At 42.4% G+C, this 25,064-nt stretch overlaps 2 protein-coding genes across 12 annotated transcripts in view; one reads left to right on the top strand and one right to left on the bottom strand.

The window, feature by feature from the left end:
* Nucleotides 1-9,935, top strand: part of LOC140198910 (filamin A-interacting protein 1-like) — a 29,158-nt gene extending 19,223 nt beyond the window's left edge. The window contains exon 2 of the mRNA XM_072260133.1: nt 9,575-9,935. Within this exon, the coding sequence (XP_072116234.1) occupies nt 9,575-9,694 (120 nt within the window). The 3' untranslated portion in view covers nt 9,695-9,935. The remainder of the gene's footprint in view (nt 1-9,574) is intronic.
* cmss1 (cms1 ribosomal small subunit homolog) overlaps nt 1-23,823 on the bottom strand; it is a 291,722-nt gene extending 267,899 nt beyond the window's left edge. For 10 of the 11 annotated variants that reach the window (XM_072260140.1, XM_072260141.1, XM_072260136.1 and 7 more), the window contains exon 1: nt 23,782-23,823. The gene's annotated coding sequence lies outside the window, so the exon portion shown is untranslated. The remainder of the gene's footprint in view (nt 1-23,781) is intronic. The other variant, XM_072260142.1, reaches the window with a different exon arrangement.
* Nucleotides 23,824-25,064: the final 1,241 nt, after the last annotated feature.

Here is a 25,064-nt window from a genome sequence, read left to right as displayed (position 1 = left end):
TCCATAAAGTTACACTAGGGACAGGAGAGTCTGTATATATAAGGTGACGCTGACAGAGAGTGATAAAGCAGTGATGGTGGGGGTGGGGGTGGGGAAGATGAGGTGGGTTAGTGGGTGGAGGCATTGATCAGCTTTACTGCTTGGGGAAAGTAACTACTTTTGAGTCTGGTGGTCCTGGTGTGGAGGCTTTTTAGCCTCCTCCCTGATGGGAGTGAGACCAACAGTCCATGAGGAAGATGGATGAGATCCTTTCATGATGATGCTGTTCTTTTACTGACACCTTTCTGCATACATGTCCTTACTGGTGGGTAGGCTGGTACTGATGAAGTATTGGGGCAGTTTTGACTGTCCAATGTAGAGCTTTCCTGTCTGCTACAGTGCAGATTCTGTGCCATGCATTGATGTAGCATATTAGGATGCTCTCTACTGTGCATCTGTAGGGCAAAGGACACAAGTATTCATGTGCATAATCTGGTTCTGTTTGGCTTTCTCAGAAAGTAAACGTTAGTGAGCTTTCTTGATCGTGTAGAATCTGTTCTGGGACCATGAGAGGTTGTGCGAAATGTGCACTCCCAGGAGTTTGGAGCTGCTTGCAGTTTCAGCTACTGTGCTGCCGATGTAAAGAGGGGCATGAGGGGTATGAGTGGTGTGAGTTCTTCTGAAGTCGATTACCACCTCCTTTGACTTGTTGGCATTGAGAAAGAGGTTACTTGCCTGGAACCAGGCCACAAGCTCTTCCATCTCTAAACAACACCCTTAATAATGGCACCTTTAAGATATTATATCAATTAACTGAATTCAATAGCTGTCTTTTTTGATGGTATTGCTTTTAATTCATACACGTTATGTTATGGAGATAAAATCAGAAAATATTTCAATTAGTGAGCTGTCTTTCTTCACAATGAATTCATAGAGAGGAAAAAACTCCAAGTCGAGAAATGAATCTGTCTGTATGAAGTTTACATATAGATCCAGCTGTGACACATCAAACAAAAATTAAGTATTTAATAAGGTTTCTAATTATGATGTCATTTGACTTTATGGTTATTTCTCCAGGGCACAACCGTAACAGTTCTGGTACAGTACGTGTAATTTAAGAAAGACCGAGACTTCAGTAAAATGATGTCACAGTCTCAGAATTTCTTTTATTCTTTCTTCACCCATTTTAAGATTATGTCAATTACAATCTAGTTACATGAACTTCATGCAACTTAGATTTAAATCTCTGATGTTAACTAGACCTTTCATCAAGTTATTATTATTGTTAAAAATCTTCATTCTTCATGCAAGTTAGAAGCCAATCAATGTGATGTAGGTTAATGTTGTGCACAAAAATAATTCATGTACTCTGCGAGAAAAAAATAATTGAATTGTACTAGAAATAGAAGAAATAGAAGTTATCAAAGAAATATCTTGATGGATGCAATATTGCATTTAACACAAATTTTTGAAAAAATACAAGAAATGTGTGCAAATAATTTCTAGGTACCAATTCAAAGTAACTGAAAATATCTTTAAAGCCACTTATTTGGCTTGTTAAACTGTGTACATACATCTATTGATGCTTCTGGACACATCTTCAGTGATGTTCCTGGAATCATCGGTTGTTTCGGGTCTTTCAACATCATACAACCTCCTCCAGGTGACCCAGCCGGGGCTGATCAGACCCCAGCTTGTGTCCAAATGGCTAGCTACTTATGACTCCATGGCTCCCCTCTTTTGAGCCACAGCTATCTTGAGGCCCTCTCTGCCGCATCGGTGGTACTGCAGATGGCTTTCCCCTTCCTCTCTCCCTCGATGCCCAAAATGCTGAAGGCTGTAACTAAAGAACGGGCTATGAATCCCCTACAACCAACCTCCAGTGGGAGACACCTCGCTCTCCATCCAGCCTGCTGACAGTACACAGATGTACCACAATGCTAATATCTTCTGAGCAGAGCATGAAAACATTTGCTGCACAGTAACTGATCGATTTGGAGTTGGACTCAAAACTATTACTAGAAAAGGTTAAGCATCAGAATTGAGAGCACATCAAATTTATCTAAAAGGAAAGCAACAGTAAAGGACAGTCACACAGTAGGGGCCTTGGGCTTAATGCTTAGCTTCCAGTCGAAAGCAATTCTAAAATTTAATGCATCATAGCCCTAAACTTAGTGAAAACAATACACTTGTCACAGTGTGATAAGGCAGAGAACAAATGGCTCAGTCCACTGTTGAAATTGCTCATACCACCTTCTAAGTCAGTGTCTTTCAGGAAAATTGAAGTGTAACAAATCATTGCATCTAGTCACAATAGCATAATTATACTTTTATTTTTCCAAAATAGGAGACACCACATTAATTTGTTCTGGTGTTACAGAACAATCATTTCTGTGCATTCCACTGTAAAAAAAAGAATTCTGAGGAGGTGTTAATTCCAAAGATCTCCCTTACTCTGCACATCAAGTGAAAGTAATTTCAGGAATCTGTGTATCAGCTGAAACATCCTGCACTAATTCAAATCATGCCTCCATGTCTTAAAAGGATAGATGACTGGAGAAATGTCACAGAAGGAAGTGGACAGATTAAAGCAAGGAGTCAAACCAAACTGACAGGCACGTATACACGTTCGCACACAACTAGATTACAAACATTTCCAGTTATTCGACATGGGAGGAGTATCACAGCTACAGACTGTGACCACTCTCTCTTGCAGAAGGTAACATGCTGTCAGCTGTTCCCTGCAGCAATACACTGACTGGGCAACAAGTTGTGGGTTTACTTTCTATTTCAACAACACAATAAAAAAGTACTGGGAACATGGGGTCAGCCTCCAGACCACAAAATATAGCAACAATTAAGATAAATGTTCATCCACACTGTGTAAAAAGTATCTGATACTAAACAACACACACAAAGTGCAGGGGGAACTCAGCAGGCCAGGCAGCATCTATGGAAAAAGAGTGCACTCGATGTTTTGGGCTGAGACCCTTCCACAGGACTGGAGAAAAGGTGCTGAGGAGTAGGTTTACAAGATGCCGGGAGGGGAGACAGAAACACAAGTTGATTGGTGAAACCTGAAGTGGGAGGGATGAAGTAAAGAGCTGGGAAGCTGATTGGTGAAAGAGATACAAGGCTGGAGAAGAGTGAGTCTGACAGAAGATCATGGAAGAAAGAAAAGGAGGAAGGAGCAGTAGAGGGAGGTGATGAGCGGGCAAGGAGATAAGGTAAGAAAGGGAAAAGGGAATGGGGAATGGTGAGGGGGGGCAGGGCATTATAGGAAGTTCGAGAAATTGATGTTCATGCCATCAGGTTGGAGGCTACCCAGACGGAATATAAGGTGTTGTTCCTCCAATCATAGTCATAGTCATACTTTATTGATCCCGGGGGAAATTGGTTAATCTAAGTGTGGCCTCTTCACAACAGTGGAGGAGGTTCTGAATAGATATGGGAATGGGAAGTGGAATTAAAATGGGTGGCCACTGGGAGATCTCACTTCTTCTGGTGAACAGAGCGTAGGTGCTCAGCAAAGTGGTCACACAATCTACGTCGGGTCTCACCAATATGTAGGAGGCCACACTGGGAGCACCGGACACAGTACATGACCCCAACTAACTCGCAAGTGAAGTATGGCCTCACCTGGAAGGACTGTTCTGGGGCCCTGAATGTCACGGTACTCTTTTCCATAGATGCTGCCTGGCCTGCTGAGTTCCTCTAGCATTTTGTGTGTGTTGCTTAGATTCCAGCATCTGCAGATTTTCTCTTGTTTCTGATTTGATACTAAACCACAGCTATCAAATCATGTTTCTTTTAAATCACGTCAATACTGTGTATTCAGCGACTGCAGATGTTGGAATCTGGAGCAAAAAAACAAATGGGCAGTTGACATTTCCACTTAAGAACATGTTGACTCTGCATTTCCCTCCAGATGCTGCCAGACGTGCTGTGTTCCTCCAGCAGTTTGTTTTTTGATTCATAGTGTGTGTGTGTGTGTGTGTGTGTGTGTGTGTGTGTGTGTGTGTGTGTGTGTGTGTGTGTATGTGTGTGTGTATATATATATATATATATATATATAATGTGTTGTGCAACATTACTCCCAGACACTCAAAAAACACCAATTGCAAAAGATACGTACACAGCAACCAGATAAAATCAGCTGGTCACGTGGCTCAACTAAATGTCGAAAGTTATGCAAGAGGTTCCTAATGTCAATCTGACCAACAGCATATCTGATGCAGGATGTGTGGACTACCTAGAAAACTTCAAATTGTTTCTTCAGATCAGAAGTATGCATGGCAAAATGGGGAAACTTCAACAAAATCTCTAGCTACAGCAAGAAGCAGACTAGAGAGCACTTTCTGTTCTGCCAGCTGGTGAAGACTTGCCACTCCATGACACGAGATTGTGTCAACACCAATTTTTGACTGTTGAAATATGCTTTTCATTAGGAAGTAATGCGATTTCAGTGGTGGTTGGGCAATAAGGAGGAAGAAGAAATAATTTTGGCTCTGGGCATTTGAGGTGTCAGGATTTTGAGAGTGTCAACATTCTAGCAACCTGGCTTCCAGTGTTTTGCAAAGCCTGTGGATACAATGCCTCTGAGGGATTCTGGAGTTCCAGCCAGTGCAATAATGTTGTCCTGTGTCAGGCTGACAGAAACCATTGTTCCTCCACAACTTCGCAGAGGCATTGCCTTGGGGAAGCTAGCTAAGATTACAACCACTCAGTCTGTGAAGGCATGCTGAAAAACCATGCCATGTAGGGCTAAAATTACTCTTTGCGACATTCAGCTCAAATGAGAGCTTGATTTCAACTTTTAAGTGAAGTTTGGGTAGGTAGATGGATGGTAGGGGTATGGAGGGTTATGCTCCCCGTGCAGCTCGTTGGGAGTGGGCTGTTTAAAATGGTTTTAGCATGGACTAAATGAGTCAAAGAGCCTGTTTCTGTGCTGTACTTTTCTATGTGTCTAATACCTACAACCTCCCTCCGCTTTTATTGACCGAAGTTCAACAGTATCAGCAGAAGCCATCAGAAAATCCAGTCTAAAAGGGTCTCGGCCCGAAACATCGACTGTACCTCTTCCTAGAGATGCTGCCTGGCCTGCTGCGTTCACCAGCAACTTTGATGTGTGTTGCTTGAACTTCCAGCATCTGCAGAATTCCTCGTCTTTATGAGAAAATTGCTGGGATTTGCTTCATTTATTTGTGATGCTGTGCTGCTTAATTGGGGCAAGAGACTGTTGCCAAACTGTTTCTAACTAGTACAGTTGCATGAATTTGTGTGGTCATTAAACAGAACACCATTCTTAGAGCAAACAGTTTCAATGTTCAAAGTAAATTTATTATCAAAGTACATAAGTGTCACCAAATACAACTCTGCAATTCATTTTCGTGCAAACATCACATTAAATATAAGAAACACAATAGAATCAGTGAAAACCACACCCAACCTGGCACACAACATTGTGCAAAAAAAAACCAAACTACAAATACAAAAAGAAAGAGAAAAAAATAATAATAAATAAATACATAATAAATACTGAGAACTTGAGATGAAGAGTTCTTGAAAGTGAGTCCAGTTCAGTGAAGTTATCCCCTCTGGTTCAAGAGCCTGAGATGGTTGATGGGTAATAACTGTACCTGAACCTGATGGTGTGGCTCATGCATTTTCTTCCTGAGTAGCAGTAGCAGCAAGAAGAGAGAATGGCCTGGATGGTGGGGGTCCTTTATGATGGATGCTGCTCTCCTTCAATAGTGCTCCATGTAGATGTGATGAACTGTGCTGCATTCACTATTGTACAAGGGCTTTGGTGTTTCCATACCAGCCTGTGATGCAACCAGTCAATATACTCTCCACCACACATCTATTGAAGTTTGTCAAAGTTTTTAAATAGCATCATTTGCATATGTCGTGTTTAAAAAAAACGTGATTTTTGCCAATAATGGCCGGGAGTGAAACTCAAAATGATTTAACTACATCTGCAGGTTAGGAACTATGAAGAACTTGTAGGTATCAACATAGCATTGTACGAAGGCAGTCCATTATGTGCTCTAGGTGTCTGCAGTAATTTTGTTCATTTACAGTCAATGGAAAGAACATAGCAGTGTGCTGGTCGTCCGTCATATCCGATGACGACAGCAAAACCTGTGCAGGAGAGTTTCTAAGTGGAAAAGCTGTTGCATTGGGACAGCTCCACTCTATCAACTTTGGAAGTTCTGATCCAGTGGTACAAGTAGTCGTCACAAACTGGGGTCTTCCTTGGTTGCAGTGGATGACCATGACTTCTTCTGTGCCTTATTCTACCCTTTGCTCTTCACAAAGCATTGCGGAACAGCCTTCTTGACCATTGGATCTCATTGTCCCTCGCATCCGCCCAGTCTGCCGGAGCTAACTTCACATGTTGGGACAGACATGTCCCTATTTCACCGGGGTTTGAGGCCCACTGGCTACCCTCATCTGGTTGAGACTGTCTGCCAAAGCTATATAAACAGCTACCCTGAGCCATAGGTGACAGCTGAGTGTCCAGTGGGGACCAAAGGTGAGCGAGCTGCCCCAGAATGACATGATAAGCCCTTTCACCTGGTGCTACCCCTGCCTGGACAGCCCATACACAGCAGCATACACTGGATAAGTTCCTCTGTCGATTCTGTAGTAACATTGGTAGCGTTCTTTTTTTTGTATTTCATTTAAATACATAATTTTTTTACTCAAATAAGTGGTAATTTACCTTTTTTTTATTCCTCTTAAACTATTTCTATGAAACTTCGGCTAATTGCGGCAGCCGCTTAATTGAGCCAAAATGTACTGGTTGTAACGTGTCTCAATTAACTGGAATCTACTGTATTGAAGTTTGCTTTTGAATCACAAAACAGTGACATGGCTTTGGCTTCTAGATTATGCCTTCTTGTAATAAAAGGAAGCAGAACTCTTTGAGGAAATTTTCAAAGCAAATCATGGACTGACAATACAGCAGGCTCTTTGGTGTTGAATGAGTTGCAGATTTACCACTGTCTTTGGAACTTCTCTCAAGGGCAAGCAGAAAGCATTTTACAGAGTCTACACGTAACTTTAACTTAGAATCACTTTGCAAAACATAGCTGAGTCACAAACGTAGTTCATGCAGCTTCCAAAGGGATGCTAGAGAAAATAATTAAGTCACTCAGTTTAAATTAAATCAAATCAATGGGTTTACATTCAATTTCATCTCATTTTGACCCAATGGGAAGTCAAAGTCACGAGATGACTTTGAAAGTATTTATTTGAGATGGTCATGGCCAGGTATACAGTAACATCTCTTTTCACTCTAAGACCAAAATGTGCCTGTGACCTGCAGCATTCAGGCACAAACCATCTGTGTGAGAGGCAAGATAATGAGGAGGATCTTCGTATTGACTTCGCCCTCATTACAGAGGAATTGTGCAGAATGCAGCAGATATCAACAGAGAAATATATTCTATCTGAAGAATGTGTCACAGCAACCTCTGAGCAGTCCAGATCACAAAATTGTGTACGGAGTGCAAACCTTGTTGTGCACCTCATAGCCCTCCAAATGCTCTCCAGCATGACCAACGCTGGAAATGCACTTGTCCACAAGCCCATAAGACAAAGGAGCAGAATTAAACCATTCGACCCATCGAGTCTGCTCCATCGTGGCTAATTTATTATCCCCCTCAACTCCATTCTCCTCTCTTCTCCCCAAAGCTTTTGACACACTGTCAAATCAAGCACCTATCAACATATGCTTGAAATATACCAATGACTTAGCCTCCACAGCTGTCAGTGACAATGAATACCCCAGGATTCATTACCCTCTGGCTAAAGAAATTCCAACTCATCTCTGTTCTGAATGGACAATTCCTTTATTCTGAGGCTGTGCCCTTTGGTTGTCAACACCCCCCTATATGAAACATCCTCTCCACATCCACCTGCCTTTCAATATTTGATAGGTTTCAATGAGATCTCCCTCTTCTTAATAAAAAGATTTAAAAAGAAAGAGATCTCCCTCTTCTAAACTCCAGTGAGTATGGGCCCAGACATTAACCCTTCATACATTAACTCCTCATAGATTAATCCTTTCATTCCTGGGATGCACCCAGCACACCTTTAAGAAAAAAAGCCGAAATAAACAATTAGTTAGGTGCCGCCCGACACGTAAATGTTGGCCCAGATCAGAGGCGATTGCCGATTGCGACGCCTCTGATCTGGGCCAACATTTATGTGCCGGGCGGCACCTAATTAATTAGCTTGTTTATTTCGTTTTTTTCCTTAAAGATGTGCTGAGTGCGTTCCGGCTACCGCTGTACCCCTGCATGCTTCGCGGATCGGTATTGGTTCGCTGCCAGGAGGGTGGGGGCCACTGCACCACTCCAACCTCCGACGACTCAGCCTAACACACCATCATCGGTGTGCTCGGCGCTGTCCCAATTCCGGTAAGTGATACTACACTGTACATACATTATTTCTACTTTATATCGGCTGTGTATTTTTACGTGTTATTTGGCAGGTTCATAGCTTAAAGGTTACTGGAGAGCGCTTGCGCTGTGTTTTTGCCGATGGCGCTTGCGTGAGATTTTCGCTACGGAGAACAGTGCCGACAATGATTGTGGGAAAGTATTTCTACTTTATATGGCCGTGTATTCATCATATCATTCCTGCTTTTACTATATGTTACTGTTATTTTAGGTTTTATGTATTATTTGGCATGATTTGATAGGTTATTTCTGGGTCTGCAAACGCTCACAAATTTTTCCCATATAAATAAATGGTAATTGCTTCTTCGCTTTATGACATTCCGGCTTATGAACCATTTCATAGGAACGCTCTACCTTCAGATGGCGGGGGAAACCTGTAAGCTTGTGGCGTAAACACGTTTTGATTGTGCTTCCACATTACAATTGTTGTTAACTTATGGAGATTGTCATTTCAAGTGAATAAACACTAAATGATATTCATTATGCGCCATTCTCTCATAAGCACGAGTAAACACATATTATTCTCTCTAGCAAGGCAAGTAATGAGAGAAGAAATAGCTTAAGATTTCCATTTAAAAAATAAGAAAAATATAGATATACAGAAAAATTCAACAATTAATTCAATGGAATTGGTTATGTGAAGCAAATCCCTTTCCATTCTCAGCACTGTGTTCAAAAGTCGTATCATTAGAGCTGTAGATTTTCTATGTAGAAAAGTTTTAACATCTTAAAGCACTTGTCCCCATCTACAGGTCTAAAACTGCAACTGCCAGAATTTCTCAACATCAAAAAACTTGTTACAGCTAGAAAAACTTGACAAGAAATGGATAAAAATTATACTGTAATACATATCAACTAAAGTCTGAACAGTATTTGACAAGTTTCATACATTGCAATTGAAACACAATCTTAAGTACTGCTGTGCACACTGTGAATTAACGAATTGGACTGTATTGCAACAAACCGGGGTGTTTTATAAAATCAATTGTCTAATTTAGCACCAGTCAGAACAAACAACTATAGTTCTCTAAAGGATTCATTACAAACTTCTTGAAACCATATTGCATATAAATACCACTGCTATATTCCATTTCTAATGCTTGTTCTGCAAATCTTTCCTGCAGGTTGCACAGGAGAATATGGTACGACACCCAATTCCAACTCGGATTCCTAAACCAAGATCCAGTTCAATAAAGTTCAAGATGCCTGAAAGACCCATTTCCAAATCTGAGCTGCAGTCATAAGTATAACCTGTATGAAAACAGGCAAAAAGTGGTACCTCCGATTTCTGTAATCTAGTTTTGGAAAAATGTAACATATTTTATCTAGCACAGAATGTGCAAACAACCATTACCAATAGGCTGCAGGGTTATTTGTGTTCAGTTAAACCTGCAACAAGTGTGAATTATTGACCGTTTTCCACAAATGTGTGAAGAAAACCGGCTGCAAAAATCCATCACAAGCCTGAAAAATCAACTTGATAAATGATGTTAAGAGGTGATTACCTCACAGAGAAATAAGATTAAAAGAAGTTATCTGTTAATCTCTGATGGTTATGCTAAGTTTCAGACAAGCTCCTAAAATGATAAGTTTCTAGTTGAATTCTCTGTCTAGCTGAATATTAAGTGTCAATATTCTTGCTGTCAAGAATTGAACCACCTTGGTTGGAAAACTGTTCCTACAAAAGGATGTGGCAACAAGACCAACAGAGGAATTCTCTGCATCGTTGACCACTTCATTCCAGTTCAAGTGTAAATTTATCAAATATTTCTACATAAACTCAAGCATGATCTTACAACTTGAATGAAGGCACGCAGTCACTCTCTTTGTAACAGCACAGAAGACTGCCACAGGCTGTTAATGTTACTGGAGAGAGACCACTTGCTTTAGAGAGGAAGATTTTCAAAAGCAGTCTTGTGAAATGAGGGATCAATTCAATTTAAGCATTAAGAACCAGATTAAAATGCACTGAACTGTTCAAATGGAAAATATAACTACCATAAGTAATGGATACACTAAAACATTGTGGGAGGAATCGAATAGTTAAATATTGAATAAGGCTCCAAAAACTAAATGCAGATTACGCAAAACTGAAAGATAGTTAGATTCACGTCTATTGGTTTGTTTGAGCAATTATGATGTATATTAAAAAGCTGCAGATGTTTTACAGTCACAATGCACTTTATACCCGTTAGATACCTGCCTAGTCAGAATTTCATTTTACATGCAAACTATATGCATATATTTTCAATGAGGTGTAATTTTTCCCAGTTTCTTACATTTCCTTATATATTAAGCTGAATTCGACTCCCAGTTATTTTGTGATGTCCACTTCTTTTAATGAAAGTGCAACATTTTATCATCATTTCCAAGCAAAACTGATTTATACTCAGCTGATGGCCAGACATTGGATAGGTCAACATACGAGGTATACAATCACTCTATCAACCACCACAAAAGTACTGATCACTCATGCTAACAACAGGAATTCTGCAGATGCTGGAAATTCAAGCAACACACATCAAAGTTGCTGGTGAACGCAGCAGGCCAGGCAGCATCTGTAGGAAGAGGTGCAGTCGACGTTTCAGGTCGAGACCCTTCATCAGGACTAACTGAAGGAAGAGTGAGTAAGGGATTTGAAAGTTGGAGGGGGAGGGGGAGATCCAAAATGATAGGAGAAGACAGGAGGGTGAGGGATAGAGCCAAGAGCTGGACAGGTGATTGGCAAAGGGGATACGAGAGGATCATGGGACAGGAGGTCTGGGAAGAAAGACAAGGGGGGGGGGGACCCAGAGGATGGGCAAGAGGTATATTCAGAGGGAAAGAGGGAGAAAAAGGAGAGTGACAGAAAGAATGTGTGCATAAAAATAAGTAACAGATGGGGTACGAGGGGGAGGTGGGGCCTTAGCGGAAGTTAGAGAGGTCGATGTTCATGCCATCAGGTTGGAGGCTACCCAGACAGAATATAAGGTGTTGTTCCTCCAACCTGAGTGTGGCTTCATCTTTACAGTAGAGGAGGCTGTGGATAGACATGTCAGAATGGGAATGGGATGTGGAATTAAAATGTGTGGCCACTGGGAGATCCTGCTTTCTCTGGCGGACAAAGCGTAGATGTTCAGCAAAGCGGTCTCCCAGTCTGCGTCGGGTCTCGCCAATATATAAAAGGCCACATCGGGAGCACCGGACGCAGTATATCACCCCAGTCGACTCACGGGTGAAGTGTTGCCTCACCTGGAAGGACTGTTTGGGGCCCTGAACGGTGGTAAGGGAGGAAGTGTAAGGGAGACCACCACTCTGCTCCATCTAGCGGAATTAGTCCGTACTCTTAATAATTTCTCCTTTGGCTCCTCCCACTTCCTCCAAACTAAAGGTATAGCTATGGGCACCCGTATGGGTCCTAGCTATGCCTGCCTTTTTGTTGGGTTTGTGGAACAATCTATGTTCCGTGCCTATTCTGGTATCTGTCCCCCACTTTTCCTTCGCTACATCGACGACTGCATTGGTGCTGCTTCCTGCACGCATGCAGAACTCGTTGACTTTATTAACTTTGCCTCCAACTTTCACCCTGCCCTCAAGTTTACCTGGTCCATTTCCGACACCTCCCTCCCCTTTCTAGATCTTTCTGTCTCTATCTCTGGAGACAGCTTATCCACTGATGTCTACTATAAGCCTACTGACTCTCACAGCTATCTGGACTATTCCTCTTCTCACCCTGTCTCTTGCAAAAACGCCATCCCCTTCTCGCAATTCCTCCGTCTCCGCTCTCAGGATGAGGCTTTTCATTCTAGGACGAGGGAGATGTCTTCCTATTTTAAAGAAAGGGGCTTCCCTTCCTCCACTATCAACTCTGCTCTTAAACACATCTCCCCCATTTCACGTACATCTGCTCTCACTCCATACTCCCGCCACCCCACTTGGAATAGGGTTCCCCTGGTCCTCACCTCCCACCCCACCAGCCTCCGGGTCCAACATATTATTCTCCGTAACTTCCGCCACCTCCAACGGGATCCCACCACTAAGCACATCTTTCCCTCCCCCCCCCCTCTGCATTCCGCAGGGATCGCTCCCCACGCAACTCCCTTGTCCATTCGTTCCCCCCCCATCCCTCCCCACTGATCTCCCTCCTGGCACTTATCCTTGTAAGCGGAACAAGTGCTACACATGCCCTTACACTTCCTCCCTTACCACCATTCAGAGCCCCAAACAGTCCTTCCAGGTGAGGCAACACTTTACCTGTGAGTCGGCTGGGGTGATATACTGCATCCGGTGCTCCTGATGTGGCCTTTTATATATTGGCGAGACCCGACGCAGACTGGGAGACCGCTTTGCTGAACATCTACGCTCTATCCGCCAGAGAAAGCAGGATCTCCCAGTGGCCACACATTTTAATTCCACATCCCATTCCCATTCTGACATGTCTATCCACGGCCTCCTCTACTGTAAAGATGAAGCCACACTCAGGTTGGAGGAACAACACCTTATATTCCGTCTGGGTAGCCTCCAACCTGATGGCATGAACATCGACTTCTCTAACTTCCGCTAAGGCCCCACCTCCCCCTCGTATCCCATCTGTTACTCATTTTCATGCACACATTCTTTCTCTCACTCTCCTTTTTCTCCCTCTGTCCCTCTGAATATACCTCTTGCCCTTCCTCTGGGTCCCCCCCCCTTGTCTTTCTTCCCAGACCTCCTGTCCCATGATCCTCTCGTATCCCCTTTTGCCAATCACCTGTCCAGATCTTGGCTCTATCCCTCCCCCTCCTGTCTTCTCCTATCATTTTGGATCTCCCCCTCCCCCTCCAACTTTCAAATCCCTTACTCACTCTTCCTTCAGTTAGTCCTGACGAAGGGTCTCAGCCTGAAACGTCGACTGCACCTCTCCTAGAGATGCTGCCTGGCCTGCTGCGTTCACCAGCAACTTTGATGTGTGTTGATCACTCATGCTCCTGCTTCTCCATAACAGAACATTCATAACAAAAGTCAACATGGAGATAATGACGCTTTTTTGATAACCACAAGCTCCACTTGAGGTGGTAACTAATGATATCACATCCATCCATGATTATCCTGAAGGAATAAATCAGAAAATGTGAAATACAGCTGTAATGAATTCTCAAATTAACCTTTCTCCACACCTTCTGCAGTTATGGTCCACTGGATCAAATAATATCACAAAAAGTAATGCAAAAAAAAAGACATCAAAGTCCAGAATGAAAGTGATAGGATTCCTTAGCTTCCACACAAATAAATTCCATCGCTCTACTTCATGCTGGAAAAGTAGTTTCTCAGTTCCTATGGCATTGGATTGAAGCCCATTCAACTAAATAGGGATTCTAAGGCTGAAGATTAGGAGAAAATAAGTTTTTTTTAAACCAATGGTACTTCAATTTTTTAATTATTTCCTAGTGTTTTCATGTGCTTAATTAATTCATTTACAAATAGTATTTAAAATTATAGAACACAGAACCGTACAGCACAGGAATATAGTCTGTGTCCCACAATGTCTTTGCCAACCATGATGCCAAGTGAAACTACTCCCATGTGAATGCACGATTCACATCCTTCCATTTCCTTCATGCTCTTATGCCTGTCTAAACACCTCTGAAACACCACTGTTGTATTTTCTCCCACCAACACTCCAGCAGAATGTTTCACAGCCCTACCTCTCTCTGTATTAAAATAAACTTGTCCTCTATCTCTCCTTTTAACTTTCCTCCTATCACCTTAAATGTATATGCTCCAGTATAGACATTCCAAATCTGCGAAAGTGGCTTGACTCTATCTAGCCTATCTGTGTCTCGCATCATTTTATGAACATCAATCAGATTTCCCCTCAGCCTCCAACACTGCAGAGAAACTTCTCCCTTAACCTCTACTCTCTAATCCAGGCAAGGTTTTTGTGAACCTCCTCTGCACCTTCTCCAAAACCTTCACATCTTTCCTACAATGAACTCAATACTCCAAACACGGCCTAACCAATGTTTTATGCAGCTGCGACATAACTTCCTGTCTTATACACTCAACGGCACGACTAATGAAAGAAAGCATGTCATGTGCCTTCTTTACCACACGTTACAGGTGTTGCCACTTTCAGGGAACTATAGATTTGAACCCCAAGACCCCTCAGTACATCCAGTTCTCTTAGTGTCCTCCCAAAGTGCAACACATCAAATGTGCCTGAATTCAGCTCTGTCTGCCATTTCTTCATGCTGTCTGCAGGTGATCTGTGACAACCTTCTTCACCACCAATGTTTGTGTCATTTGCAAACTTGCGTCAACCCATCTATATTTTATCCAAATCACTCATATAATTAAAATAACACAGATCTCTGTGGAACATTGCTTATCACAAAACTCCTGAAGAATAACATCACACTTCCACTGCCCCAAAACAGGAAATTTTACTGTGGTAAGACAGTGGTAATAAACCTGATTCTGATTCACTATACTCGGTTTTCTGTGGCCAGGTTAATTTTAAATTGATTCTACCAAGTGATAGTGGATCCCATGCATCTTAATTTTGTGCATCAGCCTGTCTTGAGGGACCTTGTCAAATGCCTTACTAAATTCCTTGAAGAAAATATCCACCGCCCTACACTTATCAATCATCTTCATAAACGCATCAAGTTTGTGAGAAATGACCAGTCGCTCACAAAGCTATGCTAGCTATCCCTAATAAGGCCCTGCTTTTTAAAATGTGAGTTTTATTTTAAACATTTGAGTGTCAAAGTTATCAGCACAAGCAGTCCTCTGCATCTGGCTCAGATAAATGTGAATGGGTGGGGACATTGGCAGTACAATACATAAAATTCGACACAATTGTCTGATGCACTACAACTACTTACGATACAGAATACAACACTACCACCTGCTGGCAAATGAACATTATTGCATTAACATTTCTCAAGTGCATCTGCCACATCAATCTTTTCCAAGGACTTCCATGTACAATAAATACACCATAACATCATAAGATAAAGGAGCAGAATTAGGCCATTTGGCCCATTGAGTCTGCTCCGCCATTTCATCATGGCTGATCCAATTTTCCTCTCCAATGTTTGTGTCGACTGAGGTCCCGAATAAGTTTGGCAAAAATGTCCCAAAACACTTTATATAGAATCATACAGCACAGAAACTGGCCCTTCAAGCAATCATGTCCATGTGGAGCACAGCAAGCTGAGGCTTTTCTCTTTGGAGAAAAGTAGAATGGGAGACAGCTTGATAGAGGTGTACAAGAGAGTTGGAGGTACACAGGAGAGAGGGGCTGGCCAAAGTTGATTGGAAGGGGACACGAGCAAGGATGATGGTAGAACGGCAAAGGCGGGAGTTTCGGGGGCAACTCAGAAGGCACAGGATAAATACATCCCAAAAATAAAGAAGTATTCGAAAGGAAAGATGAGGCAACCATTGGTGACAAGGGAAGTCAAAGATAGCATAAAAGCGAAAGAGAAGGCATATAATATAGCAAGTATTAGTGGGCAGTTAGAGGATTGGGAAATTTTTTAAACTATCAGAAGGCAACTAAAATAAACATAAGAAAAGATGAAATATGAAGGTAGTTAACCAAAAATATCAGAGGGAATACCAGAAGTTTTTTTTTCAGATACATAAAGTGTAGAAAGAGAGCGAGAGCAGATATCATTAAGCTGGAAAATGATGCAGGAGAGGTAGTAACAGGAGACAAAGAGATGGCAAACAAACTTAAATATTTTGCATCAGTCTGCACTGTGGAAGAGACTAGCAGTATGCCAAATATTCAAGAATGTCAGGGGACAGAAGTCAGTGTAGTTGCTATTGTGAAAGAGAAAGTGCTTGGGAAGTTGAAAGGTCTGATGGTAAACAAGTCACCCAAGGGTTCTGAAAGAGGTAGCTAAAGAGATTGTAGAGGCATTGGCAATGATCACTAGATCTTGGAATGGTTCTGAAAGACTGGAAAATTGCATATGTCACTCCTCTCTTCAAGAAGGGAGGGAGGCAGAAGGAAGGAAATTATAGGCCAGTTAGTTGAAGATGTTGGGATCCATTATTAAGGATGAGGTTTCAGCCTGCATGATAAAGTAGGCCACAGTCAGCATGATTTCCTTCAGGGGAAATCTTGCCTAACAAATCTGTTGGAAGTCTTTGAGGAAATAACAGGCAGGATAGACAAAGGAAATTCAGTTGGTTGTTTTCTTGGATTTTCAAAAGGCCTTTGGCAAGGTGCCGCATATGAGGCTGCTTAACAAGCTAAGAGCCCATGGTGCTGCAGGAAAGATACTAGCATGGAGAGAAGCTTGGCAGATTGGCAGGAGGCAGAAAGTCGGAATAAGGGGGGCCTATTCAGGTCGGCTGCCAGTGACAAGTGGTGTTCCACAGGGCTTGGTATTGGGAAGCTTCTTTTCAAGTCATACATTACCGATTTAAATGACATAATTGATGGCTCCATGGCCAAGTTTACAGATGATGCAAAGATAAGTGGAGGGCAGGTAATACAGTATTGAGGAAGCAGAGAGTCTGCAGAAGGACTTGGACAAATTGGGAGAATGGGCACAGAAGTGGCAGATGTACACAAAATTGAGGAGTATAGCTGGGGTAAATGCAAGCAGGTTTTTTCCACTGAGGTTGGGTGGGACTACAAGCAGAGGTCATGGATTAAGGATGAAAGATGAAATATTTAAGGGGAACAGGAGGGGGAAATTCTTCACTCAGATGGTGGTGAGAGTGTGGAATGAGCTACTAGTGCAAGTGGTGGTGGTGGGTGGAATTTCAATATTTAGAAGAAATTTAGATAGGTACATGAATGGGAGGAATATGGATGGCTACGGTCCAGGTGCAGCTCAAAGGGATTAGGGAGATTAATAGTTCGCACATACTAGGTGGGCCAAGGGGTCTGATTCTGTGCTGTAGTGTTATAAATTTGACATATTGGTCAGTTTTACAACCTTTATCCTAAGATCACCTCAGACCTTCTATACATGAAAATAACTTCATGTGTGATCATATTTCTTTAAACCAATTTCATCCTTATAATATATACAAGCATTTTATATCAGTTTTCCAGTGCATTAGGGATTAGGGAGATTAATGTATGTATAAAATGCCTTGGAATTTTATTTAATCCTATTCACCAAGGTCATTTTGTTTTGCTCTCATGATTCATTGTTTGAGTTCTTTCCTGTTGTCTTTATATTCTTTAAGGGCCCTGACTGATTTCACCTTCTGAAAGCTTACGCATGCTTCCTTTTTCCTTTTAACTAAATTTGCCACATCTCCAAGATTCCTAACTCTTGCCACCCTTGTCCTTCTTCCTCACTGGAACATGCCAATTCTGAGCTCTGATCATCTTGAATTTAAATGACTCCCACATGTCAGACATGGACTTGCCCAATAACTGCTGCTCCCAATCTACTCTGCCTTGTAATGATGTAAATTACTTTGTCCAAAATTTAACACTGCCTCCCCCAACCTCCCACAAAGTTGTGATTTCTGTTCCCAAATTCCTCTCCCACTGAAATTCTAAGCACCAGGCCAAGCTCACTTCCAAATACACAAGGTACTGTATGGCCCTGTCACTGTTTGAAACTATTTATATCCTGTTTTAAGAAAGCCTCTTGGATGCAACTAACAAATCTGACCCATCTAATCCTCTTGCACTCAGGAGGACCAAGTCCATATTAAGGAAATTTAAGTCACCTACTATGACAATTCTGTTGCTTTATCATCTTTCCATAATCTACCCACATATATCTCCCACTAGCCATTGGGAGCCACAGTACAATCCCAATAACAAGTGTTAGCACCTTTTTCATTTCTGAGATCTGCCCATATGGTCTCAGTGGAAGACCTTCCCAGCATGCTGTTGTATTTCACATTTTCAGCAACTGGACATTATGGTTCAAGCTATTTCTTCATTCCTCTGTTGTCATCCATCCCCAGGTCGATCAGCAGCCGTTAACAAACCCTCGCCAACCTCACCCTGTCAGCACGACCATCACAAGTGTCATTTAGTCACCATATTGCCTGCACTGCATCTCTCGCATTCAGTTTGTCCTCTCTTCGTTTTCATTTTACAGTGCATTTGGTTTATAACTTTTCATATGATGAAATGTCAAGCCTGAAACATTATCTTTTTTGTTCTTCAGCCTAACATGCTGAAGATTTCTAGCAGTTTCTGATTTTGTTTTAAAAATTTAAGTGATTTCTTGTTCAGGAATGCTCCCACTATATTTTCTTCGTACACTCTTCTCTCCTACTTAGACCTTCTGTGCATAGGAGCAGAAGGAACCTAGACTGTGGTCCTTCCCCACCGAACCTTAGCATTGGCTGCGCTGAGCTTCAGTGCATTCCACATTGCATGTTCCTGCAGCCGGACTGTGCCAATCATGCAGCATTCCCATACAGACTGTGCTGGAAGACCAACAAGTTTCGAGCAGACCAAACAGCTTGTTTCTCCGAGTTGACGTCTTTCCAGTAGCACTTAATGCCTGTCTCGATGTGTGATTCTGGGACATCCCACAGACCAGGGAGACCTCTGTTAAGGAACTGCTGGAGATGCATTAGGACACAGACCCTTGCATCCTTCTTTACACCCTCTGGGCAAATTCACAGTCTGCAGAGATGGGTGACCGTCTCTCTTCCAGCGCAGCCATCCGAAGGGCAGCGTGCGTTGGGGGTGATACGGGGAAAGATCTAACTGTGAGTGGCCCCTCTCACCACTAGCCAAGGTCTTGGTGCTTGTTGATGAGATCTGGTGAAGAGGCATTCTGCCAGATGGTTTGGACAATTTGTTCAGGGAATCACTCCGCGTATCAATAGAATTCCCCTCATAGGGTGTCTGCAGGACCTCCTGTGCTGACCACATCTTTTATTTCAAAAATAGGCTTTATTCATGATTTAAAAAATACACAAATGAAGAAACAGTGCAAAAAAATCTAACTTCTTTACACAGAGGGAGGTGAGTGCTTGGAGCAGGGGTGGTGAACCTTTTTGAGAATGTGTGCCTGAATTGGTAATGATCTAAGAAATTCTCTCATGTGCCATGGTAATTTTGAGCAGAGATTATCATTGATTAATAAATTAGTAAAAATAATTATGGACTTCTAAGGAAAAAATGATGTCCTTATTTACGTGTATTCATTGTCTTACGAATAATAAAAGTATAACAGAGAAAGATTGAAATAAATGAAGCATTGTAGAAAAAGCTGTTCAACAAATCTTAACCATGTAGAGCAGCACGGTACAAGAACAAGACATTCAGTCAGCAATGCTGTGCAGAACCAGCTAAAAAAAAATCAAAAACACCCAAAACACTAATCCCTCTTACCTACACCATGTCCATATCCCTCCATCTTCTTTACATCCATGTGCTTATCCAAATGTCACTTAAAAGCCTCCAATGTATTTGCTCTACCACCATACCAGGCAGTGCATTCCAGGCATCCACCACTCTCTGAGTAAGAAACCTTCCCCTCATATCCCCCTTCAGCATACCCCCTCTCACCTTCAATGCATCATCACTGTTATTAGACAATTCAACCCTGGGAAACAGATATTCTTTATCCACTCTATCTCTGCCTCTCATAATCTTGTAAACTTCTATCAGATCTGTGCATCCAGAACTGCACACAATACTCCAGATGAGGCCTAACCAGTTTTATAAAGTTGTAACATATCCTCTTGACTTTTGAACTCAGTGCCTCGACTAATAAAAACAAACATACCATAAGCCTTCTTAACCACCTTATCGACATGTGTGGCCACTTTCAAGGAGTAATGAACTTGGATCCCAAGATCTCTCTCCTCAGCAACACTGTTAAGGATCTCACCCTAACGGTATACTGTTGGCTTACGTTTGCCCTACTGAGGTGCAACACCTCACATGTATCTGGGTTAAACTGCATCTGCCATTTCTTAGCCCACATCTACAACTGATCTATATTGTGCTGTATTCTTTGCCAGTCTTCTACACCAGGGGTCCCTAACCTCTTTTGCACCGCAGACTAGTTTAATATTGATGATATTCTTGTGGTCTGGCCAACAGGGGGGGGAACGACGAGTTCAAGTGCGTGACAGGGAATGAGGAAAGGTGCAGCTGACTCACATTGTTTCATATCTCCAAATCATATCGTTTCCTCGCGGCCCGGTAGCACATCTTTGTGGCCTGGTACCGGTCCGCGGCTCAGTGGTTGGGGACCACTGTTCTACACTATCCACAACTCCACCAATCTTGGTATCATCCACAAATTTACTAACCCACCCATCTACATTCTCATCCAGGTCATTTATACACATTACGAACAGCAGAGGTCCCAGCAGAGATCCCTGCAGAACTCCACTACTTACAGATTTCCAGCTTGAAGAAATTCCTTCAACTACTACCCTGTCTTCTATATACAAGCCAGTTCTGATTCCAAACAGCCAATTCACCACAGATCCTATGCACCTTAATCTTCTGGATTAGCCTATGAGGGGTTTTGTCAAATGCCTTACTAAAATCCATGTAGACAACATCCACTGCCCTACCCTCATCAATCTCTCTCAGTACCTTGTCAAAAATGTCAACCAGGTTGGTAAGGCACCAGCTGCCACGCAGAAAGCCATGCTGACTCTCCCTAATTAGGCCATGGGTTTCCAAATGCTCATATATCCTACCCCTAAGAACTTTCTCCAGCAATTTCCCTGCAGCTGGTGTCAGACTCACTGGTGTACAGTTCCCAGGATTTTCCCTTGTTCCCTTCTTAGACAGAGTATTAGCCACTCACCATCCTCCAGAATCTCACCTGTGGCTACAGAAGACACGAAGATACTGTTCAAGGGCCCAGCAATCTTGTCTCTTGCCTCTTTCAATAACCTGAGGTAATTCCCATCAGGCCCCAGGGACTTATCCACCTAAATACTCATTAGGAGGGCCAACACTTCCTCCTCCTTGGCCTCTAAACGCTCTAACATATTTATACACTCAATACTGATCTCTTGGTTCTCCATATCCCCTTTCCTTGGTACATATAGAAGCAAAGTACTCATCAAGGACTTCACACACATCTCTGCATCCAAGCAAATGTTCTCCCCTTTATCCTTGAGTGGTTCCACTCTCTCCCTAGTTATCCTCTTACTCTTGACGTATGCATAAAATGCCTTGGGATTCACCCTAATCCTACTTGCCAAGGCCTTCTCATGGCCGCTCCTGGCTTTCCTAATTCCTTTCTTTTGTTCTTTACTGTCTTCTTTATACTCGTTGTGTGCTTTGTTTGATCCTAATTTCTGAAGATTTACGTACTTTTCCTCTTTCTTCTTGACTAAATTCATCACCTCTCTGGAGATCTTTCCATTCCCGTCCTTGTTTCTAACAGAAACATACCGTTCTTGTACTCTGTGCAATTGCTCTTTAAACACCCTCCACATGTGCGATGTGGACTTGCCAGAAAATAGGTGTTCCCAAAAAACGCTTCTTAGTTCCTGCCGAATGCTCATTGTATTTTGCCCTACTCCAATTTAAAACTATCTCACAAGGACCATAGGTATCCTTATCGATGGAAGTCCTAACGTTCAAGAGATGTGGTCACTGTTCCCTAACTGTTCACCCAATGAAAGGTCAGTCACCTGGCCAGGCTCATTACCCAACACCAGGTCCAGTACAGCCCCTCCTCTTGTTAGACCATCCACATTTTGATTTCAGAAACCTTCCTGGATCCATTTAACAAATTCTGCCCCTTCCAAACCCCTTACACTAAGAATATCCCAGTTTATAACAGGGAAGTTGAAATCCACCATGACAACAACCCTATTATGTTTACACATTTCCTTAATCTGTTTACATATCTGTTCTGCAATGCCCCAGTGGCGATTAGGGGGTCTGTAGTACAATCCCATCAATAGTAGTACAAATCCCCCACCTCTTTTTCCTCCATCTTTTCTAAAATTTCAAAAACATATTACATTAATCACCCATTCCTGCTCCTCTCTCAACCAAGTTTCAGTACTTCCATGTAGAGATCCATGCTTTAAATTCATTACACTTAACCAAAATACTCCCAGCATTAAGTAAACACACTTCAATCTGTCCAACCTATCATATCTGTTATTTCAATTTTGCCTTTCAATACTTTCCTTGGCATCTACCTACAAGTCCGATTCTTAACTTACTAACCTGGGGCTCTAGTTCCCAGACCCTGCCAACTAGTTTAAACTCTCCTGAGAAGTACCTGCTAATCTCACAGCCAGGATATCAGTTCCCCTCCAGTTCAGGTGCAAACTGTCCCTCTTGTAGTGATTACACCTTCCCCAGAAAAGGTTCCAATGATCCAACAACTTGAAATCCTGTTCCCTGCACCATCTCCGCAGCCACTCATTCACCCATGCTATCACCCCATTCCTACCTGCACTAGTCCATGGCACACGGAGTAATCCCGAGATTACTACCTGGGAGGTCCGTCTCTTTAGCCTCTTTCCTAAACTCTATGTACTCACTGCGTAGGACCTCTTAGATGCTCCCTCTCCCCCTTGAGAATATCCTGCAGCTGCTCCGTTACACCATGGACCCTAGCATCCAGGAGGGAACACAACATCTTGGTGTCTCTTTTGCGGCCATAGAATCTCCTTTCAGTCCCCCGAACAATCGAGTCCCCTATGACGACTGCATTACCTGACTTTATCCCTCTCTGTTGAGCCTCAGAAACCAGCTGGAGTGACATCAGCCTGGCTGCTGCTGCTGCTGCATGATCTGATGGGTCATCCTCCCCAGAAGTATCCAAAGAGGTATACTTGTTGCTGAGAGGAATGTCCACAGGGAAGCCCTGAGCTGACTTCTTAATCCCCTTGCCTCTTGATATTAATCTTTCAAAAATACGACTGAAAAATAACATCATTTCTAAATAGTATTGTTATTGCAATCATTTACTATCCAAATACTGATGTGTGAGGTTGCTATAGCCGGGGCTAATGGAGACAAGCGTGGACCAATTTGTTGCCGTAGGGCCTATTTCTGTGCAGTATTACTCTGGGACTCTAGATAACTCAAGCTGTTGCAGAAAAACAGATCCATCCACTCTTCGCGGTTATCCCGGTCTGCTCTACTGATTTCAACTAGCTAATACGCCACCCAACGTGCCTCGTAATACTGGGAGCTGTTGTTGGGGCTTGCAAAACGAACCAATATTACAATACAGTCTTCTGGTGAACGTATAATTTCCTAGGCGTGATATAAAAGCAGCGCTGAGACTCAATCCTCCAATCGGCGGCTTGATAAATACGACTATTTAACACACAAAGCTTGGGTGGGAGGTTACACGTAAAACCTTTCAAAAACACATGGTTTTCTGGGCCCTATTTGCCAGGAATGAGAACCCTCACTTACCTTGCCTCTAAATACAGTCACGCTGCGTCCCTCCGCCTGTGGGCAGCGTGGCTTCAACTCCTGATATGGAAAGCACTTTCCACACGATGCGGACCAGACCTAATAATATAAAATCGACGTAGAGAGGTCAACGGCAAGGTTGACAGCCGCAATAATGCCTCACTGTGTTTAAGACTTTTACTGAATTTGCAGTAAATTATTTAGAATCTCCCTCATTCACTTCTATAGCACCACCGGTTGAAACTGTTGCGCTAAATATGAAACTACTGATTTCCAGGGTAACCAGATGACGCCGGAAGTAGATAGCAACATACAAAAAACTGGAAGAACACAGCTGGAAGAACTTAGACTCCCATGGAGGGAAATGGTTTGTCGGGATTTCGAGTCAAAACTTTTCATTTCAACATTAATATCCCCAGCGAAAAGAAGAATGGTTCTGAATCTTTGCATGTGGTTGCATTAAACTCTGGCAAAAATAAACTATTTTCTTTGCAAACTTTCATTATTTCTTGAATTATACTGTCTTACAGTATGACTAATGTTAGGGAACCTAAAGCTATCTCCTCCTGTGATTTCTTACTCTTGCTATCATATCTTCACCAAGCTTGAGTTTCTGAGTGAACCAATGTTCGTCCTATATTGACAAATCTACCTCAGCTCCATTTGCAAAGCAGTCATCCAATCTGTATTTGGGTTCTACCATCTGGGGAAGGCTAGTGGGATAAAAGGTGAGAACCGGGGGAATGTAATCCTTGTTCGGCATGGTAGGGGAGGGGTTGAAAAGAAAAGTGCACGAAATGGAACAAACATCAAAAACTCATCAACAGTTGTAGGGGTGAAATCAAAGCTGAGGAAAAAAATTAAGATACCTTGGATGTACCAGCGTAGATTTTTTTACTGGAATACTTAAGGAGCAGCTGGGGAAACTAGAAAAACTGAATGGAGTCCTTGCATGAAGTCCCAAAACAATGGGGAAAATGTCCAATTAAGAAAACTGTGGGTTGATAGGCTTTTAATGGATATTGAACACTGACTTCAGTCCTGTGATAGACATTGAGAAGTCAAGAATGGAAAATTTAATTTCCAACAGGCTTCAGGAATGCAGGTCCAGACCTGAGATGGGTTTGCTGGAGTTCACAGTTAAGTCCCAAAGAATCCTTAATGATCAGTAGTAACTGGAAACCCCAGGTCAAAGTACAGAATTCCCATGTGGATCCATATATAATTATATATGATGTAATTATGTAAGGATTTACAAACAAGAAAGAATTTTTTGTCCCTTA

The sequence above is a fragment of the Mobula birostris genome, chromosome 6 (genome assembly GCF_030028105.1).
Source record: "Mobula birostris isolate sMobBir1 chromosome 6, sMobBir1.hap1, whole genome shotgun sequence".
Taxonomy (NCBI): domain Eukaryota; kingdom Metazoa; phylum Chordata; class Chondrichthyes; order Myliobatiformes; family Myliobatidae; genus Mobula; species Mobula birostris.
Note: the sequence above shows the minus strand (reverse complement) of the source record. Positions and strands in the feature narration are given on the sequence as shown.